The 25,043-nt window shown below is 42.6% G+C and overlaps 1 protein-coding gene across 5 annotated transcripts in view; it reads right to left on the bottom strand.

The window, feature by feature from the left end:
• LOC114878272 (fasciclin-2) overlaps positions 1–24,756 on the bottom strand; it is an 82,252-nt gene extending 57,496 nt beyond the window's left edge. For all 5 annotated transcript variants that reach the window (XR_003789723.2, XM_029191879.2, XM_029191881.2 and 2 more), the window contains exon 1: positions 24,460–24,756. Coding sequence is in view for 4 of the 5 variants with exons in the window: in XM_029191879.2 (XP_029047712.1) it covers positions 24,460–24,526 (67 nt within the window). In the remaining variant the exon portion in view is untranslated. The remainder of the gene's footprint in view (positions 1–24,459) is intronic.
• Between the last annotated feature and the right edge of the window lie 287 nt (positions 24,757–25,043).

Genomic DNA, 25,043 nt, shown 5'->3' with positions numbered 1-25,043 from the left:
GGATTTGCCGCAGAAAAGAGAGAGAGTGTGTATGTACCAAGGGGCAAGAACACCCTTAGCCTTCTAACGAACTGAAAATTGCCCGTAATTTTTACCCCCTTGGACGTCCGATTTGATTTTACCACCTTCGACCCCTACCTATCGACTTTCCTTTCTTTTTCCGCTAATAAGAACGATCGAAGAGCACGTTTTCTTTCCGATCCATCAAGGGAAAACGACGCGTTTTCCGACGGCCAGCAGGGTGTAATTCTTAATTCGTCGTCAAGGATACCAGCTAGGGCTTCGCGGAGCCCTCCTCTTTGGCCATCGTGTTCGGAAAAGTGGGATTATTGGGCCGTAATTAACGCTCAAACTCTCTCCGGCTCGTTTCGCGTTCGGACAGGGGAATCGAGCGTGGACTTATTGGCTTATACTCTGATAATATACGAGGGAGAACCGATTCTCGATTAGATACCCAACCAAGCTGGTCCAGGAAACCCTCTAGCGGCCAGCAGAACCGGATTTCCTGCTGAAATTTGGTAAAAATTCCGGAACGAAGCGCCGATGAACGTGCTCTACCGTACAAATCCCAGGGTAAACGTTTGGGCGTTCAGGTTAAATATTTTCATGGGTACCATTCGTGACAATGAGAGTCTGTGACGTAATGGTAGATCGTTTGGGAACGCTATCACTGTGTTTGTGGGAATTTCTCGTGGGTTTGATAGGACCTTGCTTCTTCCGGCTGATAAAACCTGCCCCCTTTTGTCCGGGGTTCCTACATATAGGCATTAAAACGTGAAAAGATGAAGAGATAGAAGGTGGTCTGCGAAACAGGTGACAGGAAGGTGCTGGGAAACGGATGTGCATTGTTCCGTGAAAAGTAAGGGGATGAGGGTGGAATTTTTTGGGGAGCTTGCCCTGACGCTTCAGGAACTCGAGGAGGATTAACGAGGATGATGCATGTTCTCGTATTTTTGGAATTTTTTTCAAAAATAATTTTTAAGCTATCGTTAGTTATTTTTCATTTTAAACTTTAATGAAGTTAGAAGCTATCTTTGGTAGCCAACTTTGAAATTGTACGGCATTATGATATACGTCAATTTAGTATATTAGACTATAATTAATTGCCTCGAATAAATGACTGCTTTCCAGATAGAGATCGTATCTTTATGCATGACTAAGCACCGTGCCATAAGGCCAAGAGTGCCACCAAGTTTTTGGCTAATCAGCATATGCCAACTTTGCCCTGGCAAGTAATAGCCCTGATACGAACCCCATTGAAAACTTATGGACGATGGAAAGGGTCAGGCAATTCATGTTATAATTAATCGATAGATTCATATTTGATTTAATTCTAAAAAATATGTTATTCAGTGGTCTCAAATTAATAGATATCTAATATATGGTACCATAATGATATGTGCTTACTAAACTATCCCGGATATATATGTAATCCCTAATTACCACATACCAAACATACCACAGGCAATTAAGCCGCGTATACCGTTTCCCTTCAACCGTACACCCGTTTCAAAGCTAAAATATGTATAAACGTGGATAACCATTCAGATATTCCTAAGTTAGTTTCTATTTATGAAACGCGAGAAGTCTGTAAATTCTGCTTAACCAAACCAGGGGAGATTCGATTTCCTCGGAGCACCCTGAGCAAAATTTACTAAACTTTCGGGGAAGTAATGCAACGGGATACGGAGTCCGTTGCGCGATGTACTTTGTTTTCACAAGTCTCGTAGTTTTCCAAATAATATCCTCCCCTGTTAGTTTGCTGTTGTACCGAGAAACCGAGAAGGGAATTTCTCATTAGTTACCTATATATATCGTCCCTTAACGATGGCAGAAAGTTTCCTGAATTTTCATCCCTGCTTTCTTAACGACTCTCTTGATTGCTGTGTAATAATTATTTATTAAAACTGGCTAATGATTATTAATGGCAAATGAAAATCCTTCAAGAGAACTTAATTTTAATTTTCTAATTATTGTAATCCTTGAGAAATCATCGCGTTAAAAGTTAAAATTTCCTTTATCCTTTCTCTTACTGGGAAAAATCTCTGAACTCGACGAACGTGTACCAAACGAACGAACATTTTTTCCCCTCGATTTTCCCACAGAATCGACAAGGTAACGAGCAATTAAAGCTTGCTTTCACGGATCGACATTGACGAACGACCACGCCTCTACTCGGACAGAAAGCAATTAAAGATCGCGTTCAGATTTACAGCTGCACCGTCTATCGTTCTCATAAAACATCAGCGTCGACTTCGAACATCGATTCCCGTCGATTTGCGATCGTGAAACGTACACGGAATCCGGGTTCAGCAAACGAGACGTTTGAACGTGTCTCAAAGAGTGGTGAAAATCATCGGGACCGGTAAGCGGAATCGAGCTTTCATCCTCGCTCCGATAACTCGAATCAACGTGAATCTGGCTATCAACCGACGGAGAAAGCTTCCTTGATTCGACTTGCTAATTTCGACAGGTGGACGTCCGACGGAGGGCAGGTAAACATTGACTCTGGAAGGGGGGCAAACAACGTGTTCTCTTTAGAAAGTTCCGCTGGAAGATTGATAAAGCGGATCGGCAAACCGGAAGAAACGTGACAAGCTCGACTAACTATCGCTAGCTTGATATTACTTTAAATTATTCATTTTTAAAAGACCGTTAAAAAACGGGATTCTAAGTTGACAGAGCTTTCAGCGAAGTATACTTCAGAAGTGTTAAATCAAACGTAGAGACACTTGAAACTTTTCAAACACCTTTCCTCGTTCAGAGGAATTTTCAGAAAAAGCATAAGGCGGTAATTAACTGAAAAGACGCGGAACAAGGGGAACGTCGCTTATAATTCCTCCAATTACCGCGTTCCTTACGCTTCTTTTCAGAGAGCTCCGCGAAAGAAGCCGGGAAAGCAAAGAAAAATTTCATTTCTGACGTTAGAGAATCCTTGCCGTTGCTTTCCTTCTTCGTAAAAGGATAAACACCGAGGAAAGCTTTCGAGAGAAAGAGAGAACTTTTAACGCGAAACACGACGTTTCGCGCGTTCCGCTTTGAGGAAACTTCTTTTCACCTTTTCGCAGCTCTCCCGTTACGCTTCCGGTCTCTGTTTCCCGGCCAGATAGGAAGTCCTTTAACGAGACACGATTCGACATGAGTTTTCCGACTGATAGGAACAATTCGGTTGGCGCGAATCTACCAGTAAAGTGTAAATCGGCTTCGAGGGTTTAAGATTCAGCAGAAAAGGAAATCCTATTTCGCGTTAAGTTCCCGAGGGAGGAACGAGAGGAACAAAGTGGAAGGGATGAAAAATTTCAATTTTTCCCCTATCTAAGAACGGCTCCGCGTTTCTGGTGTCAGGGGCTCGAACAAGGTGATTCAGACCACGGAAAAAAGAGAGAAGAGAAAGGTGTAACGTTCATGGAATTGCGAGATTTCCTGGTGCTCGAGTTACAAACGCTTTGTCCCGTTTTAAATCCGACTGGTTAGTGTCGTGTTATGGAAGCAACGCACCGTGGGTCAATTGTGATCTCGATGCGCGCAGCTGCGCCTACGCCTTTTACTTTCCACTTCTTGCCGAAAGAACCGACTCTACCCGATATGGAACAACCTTGTTTCCTCATACCATCGCGATTTTACCACCTGCGGAACCGCTCGCTGCTCTGAACAATACCCGCCGTCCATTAGAGGGAACGATCATTAATCCCGGCGAATTAGTGGCAAAGAGGTAAAAGTCGATTGTTCGTGCCGCTGCCTCCGCGAACGAAAGTTGCAACGATTAGGTAACTGTTTTTTTTATTTTTATTGTTTCCATTGAGAGAGTTGCCGATGGAATTTAAAGGGTGAAATTCAATTTTTTTGAAGGTGAAACTTTTAAGAGCTAAAAATAGGTGCTCTTGATTGAAAATTTAATTAATCTTCAACGAGTAATCGAATCTTATCGATGTCTTTCTATTTTCACATTACATTATTTTACTGTAGGTGTAAATTTTGCGTTCTCCATTAGTACCTATTTGACAAACTGTAAATCTCGGTGGGCACGAAGAGGAAACAAAAGTGCTTAAGTTCTGTAAGCCGAAAGTTTCCAGGCTTTTAGGTAAAGCTAGAATGACGTGTACTCATCAACGTTCTCTGCAACACTGGTTGTGTAACACCGGGGCACAAGACACCCCTATGAAGGTAACGCTGATTTGTGTAGGGTGCTTGCAGTATGCACACGTCCTAGAAAGCATGAACAAGGGTTGTTACGAGCTCGAGTTACTTTCTGCATCTGCACACTGCAAGCACTTTAACACTCTAGAATAGAGACGAAAAGGAAGGATTAACACTTTGAAGCTAGAGAAATGTGGCTGTTACAGAAGGGTAGAAAATTTCTTTTAAATATAAAAATAAATCGTGAGAAATAATCGATGAAAATTATACTACATTTAAAAAAAACCAGGAAAAATCAAATTTTTCGGTGAAAAATTGAACGAGTTAACGCGAGAATAGAGTCGAATGCAAATTCATCGCGTTCCTCCGTAGAAATTTATTTTCTTCGCCCGGCTTGTTCGACGATCCACGATATCACTTACAGCACCATCAGCCATTTCCATAGGCAAAGCTGACGACATTTTTATTACACGAGATATGTAAAAACTGTCACGTCTCATGGCCGCGAACCTCGATATCCCATAACGTCACTTTCGTCCATTAAAGGAACGGAACTTATCGATTCTCGATAACGTATTCCCGTTCGGGTAATTTGTTATTCATATCCATCGCGAGATGAGAAGCCGCTGCCTAGCCCCGGAGTGATCGTAATTTAATACATCGTACCCGTTGAAAAAGAGAACCGCTCGTGGAAAATTCTTCCGCGTTACCGCGGGACACGGTGGCTGTCAGCCCAGAATCCACGGAATCCCCATAAATACCCTTGAATTCTTTTAAGCCCTATCGGGGGATGTTTTAGTCCACCGTCAGTCTGTTCGGTGGGTAATGTTACAAAATTTTCCTCAAAGCAACACATTTGTTTTCCATCGGAACGCGGTCGCAAAATTTTCTGTTACTCAATTTTCAACCTTTTATTCATCCTCCGTCGTCGACGCGTTTCCATAGGTTCCTCAAAAATTCACTTTGAAGCGGGGCGTAGGCGAGGCGCTAAAACGCCTTTATTCAGAGGCATCGTGGCCACGCGTTTCCCGGTATTAATTATTCATCGCGCGTTTCGTAAATACCGGTTACCTAGGGGGCCGCGTAATTTAAAGACGACGAGCAGAACACGGCTTTGGCTACCTGACCATCGCTTTTTCCGCTCGTCGAAATTGCGAAAAGCCTGGAACGACGCGTTGCAGACGCTCGTTGCGTCGCGTCGCGACGCCAACCTCGTCCGGAATTACGCAACATGAATATTAAACATCCACTGTATGAGTCTCGTTATCCGTGATGTTGTTGCCTTCTTTTCTCGTGATTTAGCCAACAGGAAAAACGTACGAGATAACTTCTAGTGTCCGATATAGAAATGTTTTCATCTGTCCTTGTTTTTCAATGTATTTATAATTGCTATATCATTTGTTGATAATTAGTGAAATACTTGCATGATTAATGGAAGTAGATTATTCATTTATTTCGCTTTCAAATTAACAAAATCACTTGGCTGATGATTGATAATTACCAACAAGCTGATACATATTAATATACGATATTTAATATTCAGTTAATTCGGAACGTTATCCCGGGGGAAAAATGCCTCATTACCAAATAACCATTTATCTGTGTAAATAAGTAACCGTGTCATTTATTATTTCCAATAATCGGTTTACTTCAATTTCGTTCATCTGTTCAATATTATCCATGGATTATTATAACGAAGCGAACAAATAAACAAACAAAGCTGAAAACTACATTCTACGAAAAAGATGAAAAAAAAAACCGTGTCAATCTAAAACACCGAGTGTTTTCCAAATATTTTTCCGGCTAGCAACTCGATCAAACAGCTCGCAACGTTGAAAAATCCGGCGGCTAACAAAATCAAAGACAAATCCGTTCGAAAAATAAGCGAGCCGGTCTGAAACGGGGGCGGAACAGGGTAGCGGAGCAACGTGCGAAAAACAGCGAAACGCACGCGGGGTGATAATTGAACGAGGACAAAAGCGACATTCGAAGCGGCGCGTCGGCTGGAATTTTATCGCGAAAATATTTAACGCGGCGGAAAATGTTGGCCGTGTACCCGATTATTTCGTTCGTTGTTCCGCGCGCAATCACCGTCCGTTCGTTGCATAATAATAACGCTGGCCCGGTGTTTAATCGAGGGTGCTGTCCCGATGCAAGAACCAGCGTCGACACAAAGGCGCGTAACAACGAGCAAAACAACCGGTTGAATTATCCGACGGGCTGTTTTTCCAAGCGCCGAAGACTTACAAGGGATGAAGGAGGGGCAGAGAGAGGAGAGGCAGTTCGGGGGATGAACACGCGAGAGAAGCCTCACAAATTAATTGAGAAAGCGAGACGACTCGAGAGACGCCGTCACGGAAACAACCCTTCAATCTAAATTCAATTATTTGCCACCCTAACCATCCACGGCTATCGCCGCTTGAAAATCCTATGCAAGAAACCGGTGCACATCGAGGAAACGATACTCGCCTTTCACTCGCGAATTTAACGATTCGCTCGTTAACAATCTGGTATGAGATGAAACTTTCCTTCTATTGTGCCTGTACAAATGGAATTATGAATCATTGAGAGCTGACTGTAAGTGATTTTTATCAACTGTTCAGGTGTTACTTCAGGGTGGTCTCAATTTTATAATTATTAAGAATACTAATTCTTCAATATAAGTTTCCTATCATTTTCTCGTATTATCTAGGCGCGTATAAAACGCGGCTCGTTAGCGTCTCGACGCATAATGGTGACAGCCGTTGCCGCTTCTAGAACACGTGTTCCACACGGTGGGTAACGTAGCCCAGGCATAAATATACATGGATATGGTAAACAGTAACATGTGACGTTCTAATCTGCGTTCTAAGGTTTCCCACCCCCGCGGCGTTTGTGTACAAGCCAAGTTGGCTCGACGAGCATCGAAAATGGTAAAGGAAAGTTTTTTAATCAAGAAAGGAAACACGAGTGTCGGAAAGCCGCTGGAATTTACGATCGCTCCTAATTCGAGCCATTACTCTCGCGAGATAGTGCTACGAACAACTATGACCTGAAAGCGACTCGAGATTGAAGTAAGTTTCAAATGGTTCGCGGGCTATGTCGATTACTGAAATTGTTCCTGCCTCCTACGGATGGTAACCACCCCCTCGGAGGCGTTCAACATCCACCGGTTTCCAAAGGTGAGATGAAAATCTTTAACCTATATCGTTCTCTCGCGTTGCTTTACTTATTCTCGAGTTTGTGGTCTCGAAACGAGAGCTGCGAATGTGGAACGAGTTGATGGAAATGAATTTGAATCGAAGAGGAAAAAGATTTTTGCAAAATGAAAAAATAAATGAACGTTCCTTTATATTCTTCTGGTGGACCACGTTCTCGAGATTCTACAGTGTTTGCAGCGTCGTCTCAAAGAAACTAGAACTACTAAAAGATTCACTAGGACAACGTTACGCTAAGACGATGAATCTTTAATCCCTGATGTTCTCCTGTATCTTGTCTTTCCATTATCCTAGTTCTTGGAACGCTGCGGTAGCGCGAATTAAAAAACATGAATCGTGGATGGAATTTCTTGCACGATATTTCTCTGTCAAGATTTTCTAACAATATTTCAAAAGAAATATTGCTCGCCAACGTTTCTCGAGGAAAAATGAACAAAAATCTAGGTATTATTCTGGAATTGTTCCGAAGGATTCATTTCATATTTGAGGTGGAAATTCAGAAATCGAAGTTGAGTCCATGGGAAACCGGCAAGATTTAATTTGCCCTCTTCAGCCCTCCACTTTTCCGTTATTCACCGCAGTAAATACACAGGTAACAGTTACAATGCAGTTTTCCACTACTATGGGACTTCAGACCTTTCGCTTTGTGAAATTAATTGCCGGAAGCTGGCAAACAACAGTGCAGCCAGTCCAAGTCAAAAGCAGCTTCGCAATAATTTCAAAAGCGAATGTTCCAGTAAATGAGCAAACGAGATTAATGTTAATCCATAATCAAACAAAGGACGCGCGATTTTGTGGCGTGATAAACCGCGCGAAAGAATGATCTTTAACCCTTTGGCCTTATAACGAATCGATAGAAACGCGTGAACAAATTTTGACCGGGGTTCGGGAGGAAATACTATTTAATTGAAAAATTACTAGGTTAACAGGTTATAAAGTAGGCGTATTATCGATCCGGTATTCTAATTTCCAGGAGCAGTGAATTGTATCATTACGCGGGACATGCACCCTGCCGAGGGGTTCAAGACCTCCCGCTAACTTTATAACAGCGAATAGGGTAGAAATTACGTATTCGTAGACTCTGCCACCGCATGGAAATTCAGCGAGCTTCCAGAAAATGTAATTACTAAACTAACTTCTAAAGATAATTATATAATTAAAGTGAACTTTCCATGCGAGTCCAACACCCCTACGTTTGGCAGAACTTTCCTATAGATACGGTTCCAAGATTTTGCTCGTTCAAATTGAAAACTGTCATCATTGTCGAAGAAGCGAATATAAATCGTACTAAAAATTTTCACAGCCAGTGGAAAGGTTCTGTCCTGTTGTCGTTTAGTCGAATAATTCGAAGAGCAGTGTAGTCATTAAATCGATACATCAAAACGACACCGAGGACTAACGAAAAATCAAGAAAGGCAAATATAAAGGGCTGAGTGCGTTTCTCTGTCCTGGATGACAGCCACGACAAGCGCGTAGGCGATCGGCTCCCACGGGAAGGTGGCTAGAGAATATTCGACGAAATTCCACCAGCTAACACGAGGTAATCCATCAAAATCAACCCTTGCCGGTCCAGCCCAACCACCGTCACCACCGCCACCACCACCCTCGCCGCCACCCCTTTTGTCTATTTCTGTCGTTGGCTGACAAGATGACAGGGTGTCGCGCGTCGCGAGAGACCGGGAATTAAGCTCTATTCAGAAGAAACGCGTGTGGCCCTCGTTCAAATTACGATCCCATTCACGAATCGTGACTGCTGCCTTTTCGATCGTTCCTCCCTGGCTGCTATTAATTGTAATAAGCCGTTCTTTCGCTCTGCCGTCACTCTTTCCTTCGAGCCTCGGTTTTACCTCTCGGAAACCCCTTCTTCACGAGCCCTTCCCTTTCGTAAATATTTGTCAAGACCAAGTACAAATAAATCGTCCCTTTTCACGGCCGCGAGTGTTTGGTTTTAAAACTGGCCCGCTTGGATCCTGGCTCAGGGGTGTCCTGGTACATAGTACACCGATTCCTTAAATTCCAAGGGTTGGATCTTGAAATCGACAAGATCGTTGGGAGCAGATGTTTCTTGGGAATTGGAACGACTTTCGCGAACAATTCGCGAAATTTACGGGGTAATAGATTGTAAATATTGAGAATTCGGATGAATTACACGTAACCATTGCGAGGATACATTAAAGAAAATATTTCTGTCTGTTCGAATGAATTTCTTCAAAGAATACTTTCTTAATTAGAAATTGCGACGCGACTAATTAGATTAAACTAAAAGCTCGAGATACTTTGCACAACTTTAGAGGGTTAAATATGATTCATTCCAGCACAATTAGCGAAATTTATATTGTCAATGTTTCCTCTGTGAAGTTTCTGAGCAACTAACTTCCTGCCACGAAATTCCTTCCCCTTATTAATTAGAGGTGATTTACTTTGTACCTAAATTATATTCGCTAGAAACTATATGAGAACGTTCTTCAGCTTTTTATTTTGATCCATAAAAGACTGGAATTTTGTATGATGCGACTAAATATTATTTGAAAATTATTATCGTGAAAGAAGAGCTATCATTAATTAGACACAATGTACTCTGTCTGTCCTGAAAGCGTTTATAAAGTGCGAACACATCGATAAAGGTTCGACCAATTTACCAAGTGAAACAAAATGAAACATTTAAACCATTCGATTGTCCTTTTCGCGTTTAAATTAGCGATTTAATCGCGACTGCTGGAAATGATGTTATTAACACTCAGCGTTGAATTCGACGATTAATAAATTCAAGCTCGTATTGCAAACTTTGACCACTGAATGAACTTGCGCTGACACAGTTGCAGAGAGGTAGGTACCTGTTCAACGCGAAAAGCAACAGGAGCTAAAACGCTTTTGTAGTGGAACAAAGGCGTTTAATTGAACGTTACATCGCTTACCAATTAAGCACGATTTGCTTAACAATATGAAATAATAAAGAACATACTCGGATAAATACTCGATTATCGTTACAATTTCTCTTTGTATCTCGATATAAATATCTTCCTTGCGAGTTTTTCAATTTTTTTAAATTAAAGATATAAATATAAAAATTAAATGAATTTACATCTCCAGATTGAAGTTCAAAGAATCTTCTTCAAATCGACCTTTCATCTAAAAAAAAAAAATCACAAAGAATCCCTTTCAAATCGAAGTTCCATTTTCAAAGGGAAACACCAAAGGCTTTCTTTTAATCCTTCCGCCATTACAACGCAACACTCGACGAGAATATAAGCCCGTTCTCGTTCGACTACAGCTCTTTCCCGATACCGTCAAGAATAATCCGATTCATTAATTCGAGGGCTCGAATCGCGATCCCCGCCACGAGGCGTGCATTGTTCATTAAGCGAAATTTAATCCCTTTCGCGGTGCAGCGATGCAATTAATGTGATAAGCGTCGAAAAATACCCAGGCAAAATTAACCGACCCGTCCAAGAGAGAACGAGAAAAGACTGAAGGGGTGAAAAAGAAAAAGGGCTACGAGAGAACGCGTGCAGATCCCGGATAAACGTTTAACGGACACGGCTTTTCTTTTTTCTTTCTCCCGTTTTTTTTTCTTTTAAAGCAAGAACAGGGAAGAACAAGGGGTGCGTTCCAGCTACGAAGAACAGACAAGTTTCAGTGTAGCAAAAAGGAGCACCCCTTTTTCTTTCCTCGGTATGCTCGATAGACTCGAACGGAGCGAGAAGATTCGAAGAACCCTCGAAATGAAACTGCTTTACATTCGTTGATTATTTATGAAGAAAAACGATGATAGAAAGTGCGGGACAGCTTGGTGATAGGATTGGATCGAGCGAGGGTTTATTTGGAAAATGCGCGCGTACGTTGGGGGATGCGATGTGACAGGAATGCTTGCAACCCTATATGACCCTGGGGATATTAATGACATTTGGAAGGGGGTGGCACGGAGCTCTGTAAAATACTTTTGATGCGCATTTGTTCCATACGAACAATGAACAACATTTTTGAATTTCAATACATATTGTTAAGAGACGGCTGAATAAAAGAGAATGAGCTTTGAATCAAAATGATTTTCAGTCTCTTTTTATTTATCTTTACAAAGAGAACAAATACGATAAGGATTCAATTTGGATTAATTAATTTTCACTGATTTTAGCATATAGAGTATGCATTGAAATTTGCCAGACATCTTGCGGGATCTCTGCGCCAGTACCATTTCTCCCGTTCACGTCGATCGGATCGATTCTCGGTCGATTAATCGAGCAGCTCGTTTGCGAAAAGAGACGTCTCGAATGGAACGACTGTTTTGCTCCGTCGAAAGCGGGACACGGTTAACGACACGTGAAACACGAACCGGCAACGATACTTTGCCAAGCCAAATCGGCTGGTCAGAAGCAAACTAGACGTGTCCAAGCAAATTGCTCGACAAAATAGAGTCTTTGAACTATTCTTCGAAAATTTTTCTTAACAATTTCCCGAGGAATGTAGCTCTATCGCTGCAAATATTTTGCTTTGAAAATGATTTTACACGAAATATTTGAAATATTTCGTTCGATATTCTAAATTTCATTCATGATTCTCCGAAAATTCTCTTCCACTTGTTGCACTCGCATCGGGAACACCCAAAGCAAAATTCAGCGAATGATCAAGCTGGAATTTGTTAGCTCTCTCGTATAATTTGTTCCGAATGAAAATGATGAAAAAACAAATTCATCGGCGTTGTTTTTCGCATCGAGCATTGTCAAAAGCTGCTTTCAACGATGGATTTTCGCTAATTGCAAAACTCGTTCGGGCGTCGCGTCGGCGTTAATTTATTAATCGCATCGACGGGCAACGGTCAATCGCGAGATCGGTGCGATACGCACGGAATACAAGCTGCGGTTTCATCTACGCAGATATTAAACGAAATTAGCGTGGGGAGGAACACGCCGACCAGCATCCTATAGACCGATTCGAATTCCATTTCGCTGTTTCGACCGATCGCTAATCGAATTTTTTCGCGCACAATGGCGCGGAAGGGATTTTAACGATATTACCACACGGCCGAGTATTTCACGGGAGAAACGAAGCGTTGTTGAAAACGAAGGGCCGAGTAAGGATGGCTTAAATTTCCATGCTGCTTCGAGCCACTCGAATATTGAATTTTCGATAATATACATAATTTATAGAGGCCGGTATGGATACGTACAAACCGCTAGAACGTCATTATTCAAATGAAATTGTACAATTTATCGATGAGAAGGAAATCTTACGCCAGGATTCTCTCTGTTGAGTAATCATTCGATTCTGCTTAATCATTTACATAATTAAATACACCCTTTCGGTCATTTTAAATTCACCCTGTTTCTTCCTAAATGAAATTCATACACCTTCGATAAATATTGAAAATTAGTACAAAGCCTCTTTCAACAACGTTATAGACTATCAGCAAACAAACACACTCTGTGAAAAATAAACCCTTCACTAAAATCCCGAACCGTTTAGATAACAAAAATCCTGCGTGTCCATCGAAATAGTCTACCATTCTCGCCACCCCTACACATCCGAAAAATCCTGCAAATCCTCGCGATGTAACGTTTCATAAAGATATTCACGAACGAAGTGCATCCATGACAAGCCGATATCACGCGGAGAGACAAGGGGTGTGTGTAGCATCCGAAACATAGGGTCGAGGGTGTCCGCCACGTGCGACAGAGCGAACGTCGCAATTTTCGATCGATTCGCGCGCGAAAAGCCCTGTTTTATGCAAATCTCGATGGCCGGGGTAGCAGTGATAAATTATTCGCTTGGCCGGCTCCGTTTATAGGTACATAGGTTCATACAGCGACGAGACAACCATCCCCCTCTTGCTATTATTTGTCGCTGTTGGCGGCGTAAATGCGACCAAATATTTGCCGGTAATAGCCCCGGGCGAAGGATAAATATTTATCGGACGTCACGAATTCTCCGTTGCGGCTCGATTCGCTCGATATCGTTGCGAAGGAATAAAAAAAATACACCGAGAGGAAAAATGGCACAACGTTTCGCGGTATAAAAAGGAATCGCGTCCGGCCCCCGTTGTTATTTGTCCACGTTTTCACGATACAACGGCATAATCGCTTTCGTCTTTGTTACCCGGTCGAATTGAACGGGAATCCGCGAGCTTTTCCAACGATGCTTCGAGCGATTTCTTTGTAATTTCAACTAGGAAGAGACGGTCGTTCTTTGACAACGAAACTTTGTGGTATTTCGTTCATATAACGAGTTTTCGAGAATTTTTATACATTTTTCTATTTCATTTCAATAACGAAGCATCGTGAAATTTTTATTTCGTAGAAATATCTAGTTGTTCTAAAATAATTGTACGAACCGATACATGTCCAAATTTCGTTCATTATCTATCGTTAATGAACAGATATAATTGGCGCGCGACAAACCCTTGAAATCTCAAAACAAAACTAATTATTCAGATTAATTACCTCGACAAATCCCATTCTCCCATCGGCATCAAAACACCATTGTACACCGTGTATTTACGAGCAATTTATATTGACGTTGCCTGTTAACAAGGGCATAAAAAATAGCGATTCTCACAAATAAATTGCATCGAGAAATAACCGCAGGCAACCATTAAAGCGAAGATAAAAAATGAAACCGCAGAGAAGGGTTGCAGTGAAAAAGAGGTCGATCAATGAAAAAGAAAAAAGCTTGTTACATCGAGGAATCTGCATCGGCGCCACGTTGAATCGATCAACGCCGGAAATTCCTTGGATCCATTCGCGTGTGACCGATCCCTCTAAGAATTCTGCATGAATGAAGACACGTCACTACGATTACGATCGTCGTGCTTGTCCCTGAACAACAATACAGGACCAGTGACATTTACCAGCTCGTGTCTCGAGTGCTAGTCGTGTACTTTAATTATCCCGACTAAATGTATCGAGCACGCTCTCTCTATCTCTCATTCTCTCTCTCTCTCTGGCTGATCCAATAAAGCAGCCAGCAAGCCTCGAGGCTTCGGTACGCTCGAATCGGTCGCGAACAAAGAAAAGACCGAGAGAATACAACGATTCTTCTTCCGGTCGAAACGAGAAAAATCCCCGTGTTTCTGGAGCTTTTCGCTGGATAACCGTTGGAACCGTTTATTACCCCCCATGGCCCGTTAATAAAGGATCGTCGTTTAAAACTCTTTACCCGTACCCTTATCTCGCCTGCCTGGGGTAGATTTTCGTCCTTTCCAGTCGTCTCACAGATTCTACTCGGAATTTAAATAGATCTTAAGATCCGGATAAGCTGAGAAACGAGTGCTCCATTATTCGGAATTTATCTCTTTGGATACTATTTCGCGGGCAATTGGTCGCCTCGATACTCGTTTCCGTTTCATTTTATCAAATTTTTTCGCGTTTCGAGTGCCTATCCTCGACTACGATCCAAGGATTTCACGGGGCGACAAGCAGTTTTAACGATCCTAGACCTCGAGCTGACCAAGGAGGAGAGTTGAACGTCGGACTGGTCGTTATCTCCGCTAAGCGATCCGCTCGCTGATCCTTTTCTTCGTCCCCGTTATTCCGATTCCCACGGACTTGGAGCACGACGCGCGGAGCAACCGCCCTGGCAGGCCAGGCCAAGTTCGTTCTAATCCAGTTCACGCGAAAACGAAGTGGAAGGAAAGGTAACGGAAGCGCGTAGACGGGAACGCGAAGCTTGGGGTGTCACGGCTGACCTGCCACTTTAACGACCAGCCTCTGCGTCAAGTCCCATTAGTCGTTCGGGATGGCAAGGTGGATCGTACCATGGTTAGACCTCCACGCAAATATAGACGTCTTATAACCGTTCGACATTATCGGACGACCCGTCGACGAGTTTGTCTATCGCGAGGGGAGAGACAAGGTCGAGGGAAGAAATTGATGAGCTAAAAAGATCTACCTATCTTACGTACGGAGCTTTCCGATGATCCGGCTGACGCTGATGGGGATCGTAATCGTGTTAAATAGTTCGCTTTATTTCTGCTTATTTTTCCTCCTCTCGTCGCAGCTTCTTTTCATTTTACAATCCGGTCAGATATAAATAGATGACAGTACTCCCACAGGCATTCGAACGTAACTCACGTGTTTTCAAAGTATTTTTACAGATAAACCATCGTTCGAATGTGAAATAAAGAACGTTCTGATTGAAAGAAAATTCTCGTAAATTGTGCATCAGTTTATTGATGTTATTCTCGGTGAAGAGAAAGGAACGTTGATTTTTCCAGTGCAAAATAAACGTTTTTCCAGGGATTGAAAAATCAGAAAAATACACTTGTGCAAACGAGAAATTGAAGAAATGAAACGGAACGGTGTATCTATTATTATAACCGTCTGTGAAAAATGAAATGATTTCATCCTGGCCGGCTATTTTTTAACCGACTTCGAAGAGAAGGAGGTTACTAAATTCGATCAGTATGTATTTTTTTTGTAATAGACAGAAACTCGGTTGTGGCAGACGCGTTTCGATGAAATCAAATTCAATTTCTTGCAAGAAAATAATGTACTCTGGTTGGCTCGCGGTACCCTTTCCAATTGAAAGGATTACGAATCTGTCGATTAGCGTTCCTATTAATGCTCGAAGCCTTCGAAATCGATTTCTACGTTTCACCAGTTAGCTTCATCACAATAGGATTACACAAAGTGGCACTACGTTTATCTACGCCCCATTTGTTCGAAAGAATCTTCGCTTGGATTCTTGTTATCCTATTTGCTATTATGAACGATGAAAACGTTTGGATAATTTATATTTTTCAGTCCGACGTTAGACTGAATTATTGGAAGGATACGTGACGCGAATGAACGTTCCATACCGTGAATATATTTTCCAGCTAGGAAAAGAAAAGCCACCCCCGTCGTGGACCATTTCACCAAATAAATCTTCCTCTATTATTCCTACCAATGAAACGGTCGAAATTTTCTTCCTTGTCCGACAACTTCGGCTCGATTCTGTGTACCCTGCAGAAATTCCATCGGCAGAAAAACAAGGTCGTCCGGTCCATTTAGTAAATGAAAATCCCCTCTTGAATAACAATGACATGACAATTCAATCGATCCAACTTTTTGTCTGCCGTATACAAGAAGAACAGAAGCTTCAAGGAGATAGACGGACAGAAAGAAGCATCAGAATATCTGAATGCAAAGCTTAATTCTTAAGAACCTTCCAAATTTGCAATTTCTAACTATTAAACATTATGCTCCAGTAAATGGAACAATTTACCAGAAATGTGTACTCAACGTTTTCTCCGTCTCCCAGAAAATACAGACACACAAAGAAAGTTAAATGAAACTCTACTTCAAACTGTACACATTTCACTTGAATGCAAATAAACATCTATGTTTATGTCTTTTAGGAAACCCCTTCTCATTTAACACCTGCTGCTTTCGTCATTGTACAAGTACAGTCTAAAAATACTCGAGGCTCTTATTTTCAAAGTGAAAAGATTCACGAGCTCGCTGCGATTTTTATGATCCGAGCAAAGGTTAAAACAATATTTAATTATTAATTATTTTCTACGATAGATTGACGAAGTTATCGAACAACCGGGACACCCTGTAAGTACACGTAACGGTAGTCCTCGGACGGATCTATTTCGAAGGGAAAGGGCCTAAGGTGGTCGTTGAAAAGCGGACAAGGGTCCTTGCTCAAAACTCCCTTTGTCCTTACAGGTGCACACGGCAGGTTGCTGGCAGAAACCCAGAACAGGTTTTCACAAAACCCAGCCAGGTCTCCTTTCCTTTTTATCTATCCCCTATCTCTCCTCTCCACCTTCTCACCCTTCTCTCTTCCTTATACACCCATCTACTCGATATTCCCTCGACCATCCTCATCCTCGTAAGCTCTTTCTCTCTTATTTGCCATTTTTCGTCCCGATTGTGCGTCGTCCGACGATTCTGCAGCAGACCAACCAGTCCCGTCACTTTGACGAGCATTCAAATTAACCGGTCCCGAATCTCGCACACGCGGTCCGCCACACGATTAAGGGGATAATTAATTTTACATTCGTTTGCGAGAGCCGTCCACGCTCTGACGGGGTGTAACCGAATTGAATTTCAAGCTTCTCGCTAGCGAAACGCTGATTTTCCTCTTTTTCCATTTCAAACCGTTGCCGGATCGATGATAGTTTTTATTCATTTTCGCTTTTAACACTCTGAGCGAGATGTGTCAGTCATGCCTGACTGACGCATGAATTTTCACGCGAATTCATCTGTCTTAGTGACTCAGAGATTTGTTTTATTCGAGTAATCAACAAATACGTCGAATTTATCGATAACGGAAATAGATCGTAAATATCGTATCATGAATTCTTCGAGAGATAACATTGTAAATATAATTCACAGTAATCTCAGGAATTTTATCAATCTACTAATGATCTCAATTATCGTACATACAGTCAATGATAAAATTTAGTTCTGAAGAAATATATAATTATCGAGAAAAGGATGCTAAATTAATCTTAACTAACTCGTTCTTCATTTTCATTTACAATTCATGTATTGAATAATAATTGAAAGAAAAAATTATCGCCACGATGAGAAACGAAGATGTACAAGCAAGCCACTCGAACGATGTCCTCAATTCCAGTTAATCAACCTCCCCCAGACGACTTAATTTCCCAAGGAAATATTCACGAGAGATTTCTCGAACGCTCGTTATTCGTAATATTCATCAAACTTAATAACAACTATTCTCATCTGACCGAACGGCATGCAGAATGAGAATCAACAATATCCTCGGCATCGAAATTCCTCCAGAAAAATGTAATATCGTCCTCTCGAACGGCCAGCAGGTTCAACGACTTCCTCTTCTCCGGCTAGTAATTCGTTCGAACAAACGTCGAAGGCGGTGCAAGAAGGAAACGTCATCTGGTCGGAATATTTTAATTACAGCCTATTTCTACGATAACGATTTTTCCGTGAACGGAGGGTAATGCTCGAAGTCGAGAGGGCTCTCCTGGCGCTATCGCGAAAAAAGAATCATCGAATCGAATGGCTTACAAATGTATCCGCGGATAAACGTAATTTGTTTGGACCGTGAAAGTAACGATCGTAAAACAAGCCGCGTAATTTCAATCCTGACAGAGAAAACGCAACGTTTATTCGATGCACGATCAAATCGTCCGTTTTTACGACAATGTAAAACACGGATACCTTAATCAACGATCTCGATCGTAAAAATTACGACGCCGGTTAGGCGCCGATAAAACCTCGATCGCGAAAAATACTAATTATCTTAGACGTGGATTATTGGAATTAAATGATTCGCGGAGATAAAAACGGCGAATTCCTGGACGATCTTTAAGCCTTTCGTTACTATCCGCATCAAAGTAAAAAGAATTAAAATAAAAGAGTCTGAATCTTTTTAATGCTTAACCGCTACCAGCGCATCCTCAACCCTTTAATGAATCTATAAAATGTTCATCAGAAGGATGGCAAAATTTTTCTTCTGGACACAGCGGATTATGTCCGGAAAACCTCAAACAGTATCAACCTGAAACGTAACAAACGAGGCCCGTGAAAGCTTGAAAAGTCTCAAAGGAACACTTTGTTCCATGGTGGATGGTCCATATGCACGTGATTAAATAACAGCCGGCTGTTATTTTAGTAAGTTACTCCGGTCGGTAGCTCATCCATCCCGAGATTCGTGGGTGGGCGTCAGTTAAATTCCCGTCAAGTATTTAGCTAGTTAATCCTACGGGCAGTCTAGTGACGTCATCGAATCCTTGGTTCGAGTCGAGTTAAGAAGTCTGACCAGCAACGGGATTTATACGAAGCGGTCACAAAACGCTTGCAACCGATTCCAACGCGGATGCAACGTTATCCGACCCGACTGACTGACTTTCCATTCATTCACCGGACACGGAGTCATCGTACTTTCTCGTTCGCTCGTTGTTGAATAACTCCTATGCAGAGAGAAAGAGGTGCGAGGCCGTATTCAACTTTCGTTTGGAAACTTAATAGTTCGAAACGCAAGAGGCTAAGTGGAGACGCGTGCTACTGTACAAAGCGACCCGACGCTACATTGTTAACTGACAATGATGCAACGTTCGGAAACGGACACCTTTGTGCTCGAAAAGTGACGCCAGAGAACGCGAAGAGGACTTTCATTGATGTTGCTTTTCACTCGGCGAGCTCTCTGTGTATTTCGTTTCGAAAACACTCCAACTCCGGCAGGGAAGGAGAAAAATTAACGATACGATTTTTCGCAAATTTCAACCTGCAAAACCACTCGAAACGCGTGCAAACGCTAGCGAATGCAGTTAACAGCCGTTGAACATTTTCAAATGTCAACAATAACGTTGCACCCGACCGCGGAAATACCACTCGATATAGCCTGCCATTAATAACGTCACAGAACGCGAACGATATTCGCCAAGCCAAATGCGAAATTTCCCATTGGGTCAACGATTTCACCGGGTCATTCGAACGCAAACTGCCCGCGATATCGTTGCTTGAAAAATAATACAGTAGAGTTGGATCGCGTCGAGATTACGCGGCAACGCGATCCAAGAATCTCCATCAGCGGGAAATGCAAGAAAGAGGAGGTCGTTTCGAGATAAAACGTTTAGTATCGTGGGACTAACCCGTTCGCGAACTTCTGCATTGCCATTACCATTCTCCGTTTTATTCGATGATCAAAAGTTATAAATGTATTCTTGAAAAATCGAGTGAATTATCAGGTGCATCTACTTCTTTCTTCTTCGAATTCGACAAAGTACCTATCGAACGGTTTTCAGTTTGATCAGTTGTTCGATTGTCAGTAGAACAACAGCAGGTGAAAATTATTTCTATTCGACGATTTTGAATGAACCGCGGTTCCCACCACCCCTCCAGCACCCTTTATTCTCGACGGTTGATTAATGTTTGGTACGCGCGAATTGAACATTCCTCCGACTATGTTTCGCCGCCCCTTTCGGCGAAATATCGTCCAGGAATATCAGAAACGATAATTAAAAACGTGTCTCCGTCAATCGGTCGACTTCTCGTTAAGTGGTCCGCGCCTAATGACACGGAAATTATCGTGGTGCTCTTTATTAAAATGGAAAAGGAATTCCGTGTTCCAAGGTGCATCGATTTCTGCTCCTTTTGTCCCCAGTCCCCTTTTATTAAGCAATTTGTACGACGTTTCACGTTGAAATATAATTGAACACGGCTCCGTTCGAGCATTCGATAAATTGTTCTCGTTAATGCTGGTAATTAAGATCGATAGGCAGGCTCGTTGGGAATTACGGTTTCCTGATTTTAATATAATGCACCAAGTTCATAGTATCCAGCGCCTTTGAAACGTTCATCAGTTTCAGAGTCTGTTGCTTATGCGTATTAGTAATTTCTGGAACTTTCAAATCATTAGAAAGTACGATACCCTAAAGAGAATACGATACTATATTTTGTAATTATAACACGATAACTATGAGAAGTACATTGTTTAACAAAGTAGTAAATGAAGTTTCATATTCCGGAAACTATTAATTATTATATTGAATGAGCTCAGCATTAAAACCCATTTATTCTTATCCTCGAATAGAATATAAAATTTGCATAAAAAAAGAGATTTTAAAATTAAAATTTCATTAAACTAAAAAGTGAAGCAAATACCATTTACTGAAAAAATGTATTTCTAATGTTACATTGATCAATCTGAATGTTAAACTACGTAAGTGTACCCTAAGAAAATCACATGTTTTCTAATGATACGTTTTCCAGTGCCCACGAAGTACCACTACCTTTGTAATCTCAGAAAAACACCGACGCCAAAGTTTTACTATCTTATTAGGCATTGCATCACTCGACACCACGACGCCAATAAACGTTCTACTTATAAAATGCCATGTCAACGCGATCCACGGAAAGAAATAATAAAAATTCCAACAAAATCCCTTTCGAAGTTGCTCGATTCGAAAACACAGCTGAATCGCGCGATTTGTAAACGACTCAGGAACGTACGATGGAACGTAATTAAGGTTCAATGAAAACAGGAACGACGCCTAAGGATTATGCAATAATTCCTGTACCATCTACAAAACGTTTAAATATACCATGGAATTAATTGATCAACGACGATAGCAAATGAGGATAAATAACAAATTTTTGACGAAGCTTAAATTTAACTGAAATACAAAAGTTATTCTAGGCGAAACGGATCTCAAACGATCGTTTTTATTTCATCTAGGGGGGGGCGGCGAGGCACCCTCAATTTCCCGGTTATTTCAGCGAAGAGCTCTGTTGAAACGAGCCCCGAGAGCTTTATGTTTGTTTTTCATTTCCTGCCGAAAAATCGCTAATTATCGAACGTGGAAACGCAAAGCGAGCGTACCAAGTATTTTTCTCCTCGTTTATTCACCACTCGAGCTCCCTGGCTCTTTCCGTCCGTTTCTGTCTTTCCACCGGAAAAGCAGCTTCTTTTTTACGACGACGTTGAACATATTAGTTAAAAAAAAAAAAGAGAGATAGAGAGAGTGAACCCTGTTACGACTCGTTAAACGGCGCCACAGCAGTTCCTCGGTTTCCGACGAGTATTTTATCCCCGGTCCACGTAATAACCATAATCAAGGGTTTCTCGCGACTATCCGCGCTTCTGCTCAACCGTTCTCCCCTCAGCTTTTATTGTTACCACTTTATTTGATCGCTAGTTTTTCCTTCCGTGGCTTTTCTGGGCGTGACCGGACGAAAAAATTTTCTAACGCTCTCTAAGTCCCGTTTCGGTTCAGCTCGTTAGCGGGGGACACCGAGTTTTATCGATGTAACCGAGCAACGTTTTACAAGGTAGCTGCGGAAAAAAAAAGGTCTAAAAAGGTGTAACGGTTGCTTCGTTATATTTATGCGACACGATAATGGTAAACCGGAGAAAGGAACTTTAATGGCTCCGGAATCCATGGGTCCATAGGAACGGGTCATCGCGTAACAATGCAACGAGGAAAAAAAAAAGAGGATCGATGACCCTTCGCGTGTGGGTTCATGCACCGGGTGACGAGGCTTGGGTGGAGAAAAAAAAAAAAATAAATAAAAAACGCCAGAAGGTACCCGGGGCACGCGTTTCTGCATCCCATTTCCAACAGAGAAACGAGGAAAAAGGTCAACCACGATGCTGTCTATTCTCTCCTGAGAAATATCTGCGCGTACATTTTGATTCGAGCGTCATTCCAAAGAACACGATTTCTTGAATTCATGGAAAATAAATTCGGAAGATTATCCACGAGTCATCTAATATTTTTCTTCGACCCCGGACAAGTTTTCGACTCGACAAGCGTATAATCGTAGAGAATCTCCCGACGTCCGTCTATTCACGGTCTCAAACGTGCACCATTGTCGTTGCGACACTTTCTCCCCGAGATCGGCTTTGTGTTCGCCAGCAGAAAGGTCCCAAAAAGAATACGGATGCATATTCCGGTATGCGTAAGTCATAGTCGGGCTCGAACAATGACAAATAAATTTCAGGAGAAAGAAGTTACACGGCTAACGCCTTTCTTGGAAGTTTAGAGTGCTATGTACACTCTCGCGCAACGTCGACCTCAATTGGCAGAGGGAGGAGTCTCCCCCACCATTTATTTTCTCGAGGAAAAGTCAATAATACAAGCTCGCAAATTATAAGATTAAATTTGAAAATAAAGCGTTATGGGAAGCGCAAGTTGCACGAGAATGTCCTCGCCGAAAGTGAAACGGGGTCTGCCGAAACGGTACCGCGTGTTCCCGTCTCTCTGGCGATGGCCATTTATAAATTACAACCGGTGAGCGAGCAGAGGCACGTTCATAGGGACAACGAGACAAAAAGAGGAGAAAAGACGCGTCCCAGCGCGATTCCGAGGCGACTCGACGAAACCGGACTGAAGCGACCCGAGAAACGGAGACCGGGGGGAACATCGAAGAATAAGAGGAGTCCGTGGTGGTGGGCTTCATAAATGGACGATCGAAAACGAAAGGGAGAACGAACTCGTGTAGCCTTCCTACCGACGGCAATTTGCACCGACCATTCGGACAGGTATATTCGACTGTGTACCGAGGCCGTCGCTGCAATTTCACGGAATACGCTCGAACAACACAAAGGCGATGCAACAGAGCCTGACTTTCAGGTTACGTTTCCCTGATTCCCTTGGGAGCAACCAGGGGGCCCCCGCGTCCCCTTGGAGGTCAGGTTATTGTTAGCGGAAAGCCGAGTCCCGTGCAAGGTGCACCTACTTAGGCGCCCGTACAGGTGCAACACGATCGTTTGTTCAGGTGTCGGGAGACTTTGCTTAGGCACGCATTTATCCAACGGAACTCCATCTTTCTCAGGTACCAGCGAGGATATCGAGATTACAAGAAGGAATATTATCCTCGACCGAATCGAGAATTTTACTAATTGGTATTTACGCTTCTCCTATGATTTTGTATCGAGTCGTTCGAAAATGTCGTATGATGAATTGGAGCAGTACTAAAGACGATATTATCTACTGCTAACGAGAGATTAAATGGGAGAAACGATTATAGAGAAATATCGTTAGTGGAAAAGTATAAGTTTGCGGTTAATAAACCGCGTAATCGAATCTGACTTTTCCTCTTTACTGTACATGATTGTACGCGTCGAACAGTGACTCATCGTCGATAGATTACACGCTGATACTATCGCTTTCATTGACGCTATCGAGCGTCGCATTTTGACATCGCTGCTGACGCCAAGTTGATGAACTCCATTATCCGGTGTGCGCACATCTGTGGCCACTTGTAAGCGTCGCACAGGTGCTACCGAAAACGTTATCCACCGCCGGACACGTAGTCACGCAACAGTAAAAACACGCCTAGTCGGAGTCGCATAAAGGCGGATTTACGTGTCACATCGGTTACGCCGACTGCGACGCCTAGCGAGCATTTGAATTCGTACGAGTTTGGCGCGCTCCGCCAACGCGAGAAAGAACTAGCCAAGTTCAAGCGGGTTCGATTTTTAACGGACTCGATCGAATCGAAATTCCAGCGTCCCTATCGCGTCGGACATTTCAGTTGAATTCCACGGTACTGCGCGTTGGTTAACCACCTGCTGAACGATCGCGTGCCAGTGAGAATACCGCGGTGACGCTGCTCTCGGGGAAAGCGCAAAAACTTTGTGGGAACGTGCACGTGTCTGTACGGTAGCTCGCATTTCGTGCAAGTTTTCTGATAGATTGTCAAACACTCACCCATTAACGGGAATATTACAAGGACAGCGAGTGTAGCAGCAGCCCGATGATGCTCGTGAGCTGCCATCGTGACAGTGAATTCCTCTTCTTGCACTGGACGGTAAGTCTCTCTGAATTGTTCTTGTTTCTTTAAACACAAAATCCGTGTTCACTGACACTGGCACACGTAGCTCCCGTGATCGTACAATTATATCGACCTACCGATCAAATTAAAACGTTATAAGACATCGGTTCTGAACGACTGTTGCCCGCACGTCGTATCGTCACGCTAGCCGATTTCAGACTGTAGCGGGGAGCAGCTCGTACGCGCTCGGCTCGGCCTTCGGTCCTGCTCGGCCGTCTTCGGGCGCCACCGGTACGCTACCCGACACGCAGGTACGAACGAGGTAGCGAGTGGGAAAGCCACGATCTCGCGGTTCTCCGCGAAATCAACCGATTCTTTCTCTCGTCCGTTACTTTTTTTTTTTCTTCCCTTTTTCACTGTTTTACGCGCATCCTTGCATTTTTATACACCTCTTAGAGAATGCGCCGGCCTTGCGCATACTTATTCCTTTTTCTCGTTGAATATTCAACAGGGAATGTTT

This window comes from Osmia bicornis, chromosome 6 (genome assembly GCF_907164935.1).
Source record: "Osmia bicornis bicornis chromosome 6, iOsmBic2.1, whole genome shotgun sequence".
NCBI classification, from domain to species: Eukaryota; Metazoa; Arthropoda; class Insecta; order Hymenoptera; family Megachilidae; genus Osmia; species Osmia bicornis.
The sequence above is the reverse complement of the archived record's forward strand: the minus strand, read 5'-3'. Positions and strand labels throughout refer to the sequence as shown.